The 6,119-nt window shown below is 45.6% G+C and overlaps 1 protein-coding gene across 1 annotated transcript; it reads left to right on the top strand.

The window, feature by feature from the left end:
* Positions 1-330: 330 nt before the first annotated feature.
* smcr8a (Smith-Magenis syndrome chromosome region, candidate 8a) lies at positions 331-4,911 on the top strand. The gene is made up of 3 exons (XM_089019436.1): positions 331-1,418; positions 2,547-4,148; positions 4,293-4,911. The coding sequence occupies exons 1-3, from the start codon at positions 817-819 to the stop codon at positions 4,750-4,752; spliced, it is 2,664 nt and encodes an 887-aa protein (XP_088875562.1). The 5' UTR covers positions 331-816; the 3' UTR covers positions 4,753-4,911.
* The last annotated feature ends 1,208 nt before the right edge of the window (positions 4,912-6,119 follow it).

Genomic DNA, 6,119 nt, shown 5'->3' with positions numbered 1-6,119 from the left:
ATAAGTTTCACGTCAATTTCACTTGGTGGGGAGAACGATTACATGTGTGTCATGTTTTCAATTTTATATATGTATAAAATAAGACGAAAATAAAAAAAATATATATTCCAAAACGAGGGGTTTTTGAAGATTGTTTCCAATTGTATTTTTTTGCTCCACGATTCCAATGTATATTGAAGCTGCCAACATAACTGCATGTTTTATTTTAAATAGAGAACAAAAAAAACCAACTAAATACATTTAGCTCCACCGCGACTTTTGCTCTTGTGTAATTCTACCATATGATTGGTTGATAAGTCACCTGACTCGACTCCAAGCTGCTGAGTAAACATGGCGTCAGTCTCACGGTGTCACGATGATGTCGCTCCTGCCCGCTAGCTATCTAGTTGTTGGGCGCATCTATGGATCCTAATTGTCATCGTGGTGAAAACGAAGACATGAAGAAAAGACGGAGAGTGTCACCTGGTTTTATTGTGTCCATGCATGACATTGCACGAACGATCTGATACTGACCGGATGCAGGGATTGGCGCTATCATTGCTTTTGTTCGTGAGAAACTGACCCGTGTACATCTCAAGGATTAACATCGAGCGTCTTGTGCCGTGGACTGAAACCCCGATGCCAAAATTGAAGAGTGGGAGACGCTTTTTCCACCACGTCATATCGCATATTTTTCTGCGAATGCTAATGCGTGGACAACAAGACCACAGTGATCCGTGTGATTTAATATTGTGTCTGCCTTTCAACCGTGCTCTCAATATCGTTAAATGAGCTGCACGGTGTGTTGCCTCTCATGCCTTGTTCAAGAATAGCACTATGATAGGTTCACCTGACGTGGTGGCTTTCACAAAAGAGGATGATGATGGTCAGAGCTCTTCTGACCCGTGGGCTATTCCAGACGAGTTCTCCATTCCCCTCCACCCCCTTGCTGATTCCAACCCATGGGCCAAAACCTCTTATGCTAAATTCACAAAAGACTTTATCCTCATTTCTGAATTCTCAGAGCAGGTGGGCCCTCAGCCTCTCCTTACCATTCCAGATGACCCTAAAGTCTGCGGGAGCTTTGATCTCAACTACTTCTCCCTTCGCATCATGTCAGTGGACTACCAAGCGTCATTCGTGGGGCACCCGCCCGGCAGCGGATACCCTCGACTTAGTTTTGTGGAGGACTCGAGAGTCGTACTGGGTGACTCTAAAGAAGGTGCTTTCGCTTACGTCCATCATCTCACACTGTATGACCTGGAGGCGAGGGGCTTTGTGCGGCCTTTTTGCATGGCCTACGTTTCAGCAGATGAGAGGAAGATCATGTTGCAGTTCCAGGAGTTGTCTGCGCGCTTCTCAAAAGCCTCAGAGTGCTTGAAGGCCGGAAACCGTAGAGCCTTTGCCAAAGAACTCCTGAGGAAGCTTCGAGACCTTGAGTAAGTGCCTTCTAAAACAAAGCTGGGTCATCCTTGCATTGCGAGGAACATTAGACAAAAACACACATTCACATTCTGTGTCATCCTTTTACACCAGTGGATTAAAACAATTTTATAACGTACATAAAACAATGTTGAGAAGGTTTCTTCAGCCATCATCTCTACTTCTTTGAAGGACATTTCGCTTCTTATCCAAGAGGCTTCGTCAGCGAACTAAATTGTGCTGGTGAATGTTTATGTAGTCCTAAAACTAAATATAATAATAATAATAATACATTTCATTTATAAACGCCTTTCAAAACTTTCAGAAACAGGATATGTTTTTCTGCTGGTGAGCAGTGGCAGCCACACGCGCCAGCGTTCACTCAACCCGGATGTAACGCACACATGATATAATTATAATCTTAATATGATAATCATACATTTTATTTCAATAATAATACATGTCTTCTTTATCCATTTTGCGCTATCCAATAAGTTATCTGGCAGGCTACCTAGCGAGCACTTTATTTACAAGCTATTTGCTATCTATTAGCTATGTAGCTGGTTCACTAGCTATCTAGCGAGCTATCTATTAGATATCTGGCTGGCTAGCAAGCTAGCTATTAGCAGGCTATTTAGCTTTCTATTAATGGGTTGAGTGAACCCTGGCGCGTGTGGCTGCCGCTGCTCACCCACAGAAAAACATATCCTTTGACTGTAAAGTGACCATGAGAGTTTTGAAAGGCGCTTATAAATGACGTGTTATTCTGTTGGTCCTGCAATTTGAGTGACAATGATAAAAAACCTTGGCACTGGAGTGGACACGTCCGGACAATGCTTTATCGGCACCCAAGGAAGAAAAAAAACGAAACCCAAACTAATTCGGGAATGGCGCTCAACGTCATATTTTCAATTCCACGATAAATTTGTGAATGGCAGTGAATGAGTTAAGTTGTTGATAGAAAAATGGAGCTGTGTCACACTAACCATGTGATGCTTGTCGCATGCAAACATGCTATCGAGCTTGAAATCTCGATGTTTCAGCAAGGCCTCCCTCATGTTTGCAATACAAATCACGGACGAAGACCGTCATTATTCCGATAAACATAACACATTATTGACGGTTTTGTCCCTCCCTCCTCATAGGTACACTCACTCCGTCCTGCAGAGAGAGGAGGGCCTTCAAAGGGAGGCGGAGCCTCAGTGCATCTACTCCCCCCATGCTGTGGAAAAGGCTAACGAGCTCGCCAGTGTGGAAAAGAGCATATACGAACACCGTGACCTTCTGAGACAGATCAGCTCGTACCCTCATCGACCCCGCCGGGACCCCCAGGCCGTTGCGTGTCAGCGTTGCATGAGTGAGTGCGAGGAGCTCTTGGGAAAATACGCCGTAATGGCCAACCGCTTGAGTGGCCCCGATGGTCAGGGACAGAATGGCCAGGCGGTGAAAGTGGACATCGGCGAGAACGAAGACGACCAGGTCCAACGCAGGCCGTCCTACACGCCACAGCTGATCAAAGCCAAGTCGGCCAAATGTTTCGACAAGCGCCTTAAGACCCTCCGAGAACTGTGCGATAACACCTTCTACGAAGCCACCGTGGATCTCTTAAAGGAGACGGAAAGGAGTTTCCGCGGCGACCTGTGCTACCTGCACACGCGTCGCCTGGACCGAACCCTGCGAGGAAAGCAGAGAATGATTAACTTTCTGTTTGAGGAGGATCTCTGTGAAGACCACGACGATGATCTCGACGGAAGGACGACGCTCAGACCGTTTTGCCCTGTGAACCACGCCGTCGTCAAAGACCCCAGACTCTTAAACGGAGCGTCCGTCGTACCTGGATCAGGTTCTCCGAAGCGTTTCGGTCCCGCCTCTGACATTAGCCATAATCCAGACCTGAAGCTTGAAGACGACAATCTCAAATCCTCACGTTTGGACCAAGAATTCGAAACCCAGAGGTTCTCGGAGAAACCTCGTTTAAAGTGTAGCAGCCCAAGAAATTTACAGCCAGATTTTCTGGATGCAGAGTCTGACTCGACTCTAGATTACGAGCGTAAAACTGATCTGGATGGTGAGATCCACAGTGAATGGTTGGAGGCCTCTAACGGTGAAGATGCCAGGCCCAAGACTTCGTCAGAAGAAACCACAAGGGAGGACGGATGCGAGGATTCAAAGTTTGTTCCGGTGGATCCTGCCTGCTGTCTGGTTCACGAAGGTTTCCTCGATCCTCCGCCCGATGCCGCGCCTCATCTCGCTGTCCACCCGCAGAGCGCTCAAATCTTCGTGGTCAACCAAGAGCCCCAGGCCTTACTTCCACTCCAGGAAGAGTATACGGTGGGATCCCTAAACTCAGAGAACCACCCAGCCGGACTTTTGGGAGACGCGGTATCCCGTACCTCGGCCGAGGACGGTTCGGATTGTACCATGAGTGCGTCGACCGGTTCCGATTGGACGGCCTCCCCTCTCGGTAACGAAGGAACGCTGACCCTACGTTTGAAGAAGAAGGCCGGGCAAGGGGCCTTGAGGTTCGTGCGACAGTACCCCTTTGCTCTGCAGGCTTTGGGGTCGTTGCTGAGCGGCAGGACGCTGGTCGTTCTCGGCGCCGATGAGGCAAGAGTCCGTCGGCTGGTTTCGGCGCTAGCCGTATTTGTTCCTGCTCCGGGAAAATGCGGCGAGCGAATCCAACCTTGGCTGTGTTGTCCTTTCACCATTACTGACCTGCACAGGTGGAAACTGATCGGATTGCAAAGGTATTGTTTCAACTTCTGTGATATTTTTTTTTTCCTTCAAACTCCCGACGGTTTATTCGTTAATATGAATTTGCTAAAATGTCATGATGGGTGGCGGGCCTTCAGTAGTTCTATGTCTGAATCAATTCTCTTGCTGTCCCTCAGGGTGGCATCTCCTACAGGTTCCGGCATGCTATTCTCCCTCTCCCGCTACAGTCGCTACATCTCCATCTTGGACGCCGATCAGAAGACCTTGCGTTGTCCGCCTTACCGTGGCGACCTTCTCGCCAACATGGCTGAGCACCGCACGTACGTACGCCGCGGTTCCACCTACTACCTTCACGTCCAGTGCACGTTGTGTCGTCTGGCGGCCAAGGCGTTTTTGTTCACCTTCACCCACCACCTTCACCTGCCGCTCAACGCCGCCGAGGGTCCGGATGGCGTGGAAGCCCGACGCCGCTGCTTCCTACAGGAGCAGGTAGGTCTGACGGAGGATGACGGCCAGATTGTGCTCTACCTCAGCCATTTGATCACTCAGCACTACTTGCGCGCTTCTGACGACTGGAATACGGTAGCGCCTTCTTTTCATTTTAACTACACCACCAGCGTTTTATACAAAATTTGATTAAAAAAAAATTACAGGGAAAGGCCGCCATTGTTTTTTTTTTTTTAATTTTTTTTTAAACGGGCTCACGAATATCATTCTCTTGAGGACCATAATTTGAATTTGACATCAAACCGCACTGATTTTTATCTGATTTTTTTTTTCTGCATAGCTCGCTGCCTTGCTTTTTCCTTCCTCCTCCTCCTCTATTTGCTGTCTTTTAGCTATTTAACTAACTAGCTGGCTATCCAGCTAGCTAACTATTAGCTATCTATTAGCTAGCTATCTAGCTAGCTGTCTAGCTAGCTAGATATCTAGCTATCTATTAGCTAGCTGTCTAGCTAGCTAGATATCTAGCTATCTATTAGCTAGCTATCTAGCTAGCTGTCTAGCTAGCTAGATATCTAGCTATCTATTAGCTAGCTGTCTAGCTAGCTATCTATTAACAATAATAATTATAATACAGTAAAGTCTCGTTATATCGATATTCTCGGGAGTCGGAAAAAAAATCGATATATCCGATCCTGCGGGATGTAAATTGTCTCCTTGCGTTCATAGAAATAGTATCGTAATAAGCAGTACTATCGATATAACCGATATTGATATAACGAGACTTTACTGTAATAACAATACATACATTTCATTTTAAGCGCCTTTCAAAGCTCTCAAGGACACTTTATAGTCGCAGACAAGCATAGGTACTATATCACAAATAGAATACAATAAATAAAATACAATGATAAATAGAATCAAGAGAAAGAGCGTATAGGAGTGATCCATCGATGAAAAGGTTTCTTCAGCCGTATCACCTCGTCAGCATAACCTAAGCCTGTGTGGAAACGCTTATTGTAAGAACGATCCAAATTAAACCTTACACCACCATGGCGATTTAGTGAAGGGTTTTGCTGTTTTATGAAAATAGCTTATTTTACTCCCCAGAAGCTATTTACTTTGAGTGCAACAGCAAGGTGGTGTGATCCTCTGTTGTGCTTTATTTCTTTTTTTTTTTTTTTTTTTTTTTTTGTGTGGAATTTGACTCGGTCAGGAAAAGTTTCAAACTACTTCACGTTGAGATTTTTTTTTTAATGTCACTGTTGTCTTAAAAGGCGTGAATGTTGTGGTCTTCAGCATGAGACTGTCTTGTGCCACAGTGAAATATTATATTGATGTTTCTGCTTTTTATCGTGTCAACGAATAGTGATGGGCAAGGATGCGAAAGGATTGGCGTTACATTTTTTTAAAGAACAACCGACGTCTCCGGACAAGTTGTGTCCATAATTTGTAAAATGGCTTCAAATGACTTCTACTGAGCGTATTTTACAAAGATTCCACCGCATATAGCTATATTTTACGTTTTAAGACTCGCGCTAAATATTCCGGAAGTCGTT

This window comes from Hippocampus bargibanti, linkage group LG17 (assembly GCF_051943395.1).
Source record: "Hippocampus bargibanti isolate YZ-2025 linkage group LG17, ASM5194339v1, whole genome shotgun sequence".
Lineage (NCBI taxonomy): Eukaryota > Metazoa > Chordata > Actinopteri > Syngnathiformes > Syngnathidae > Hippocampus > Hippocampus bargibanti.
Note: the sequence above shows the minus strand (reverse complement) of the source record. Positions and strands in the feature narration are given on the sequence as shown.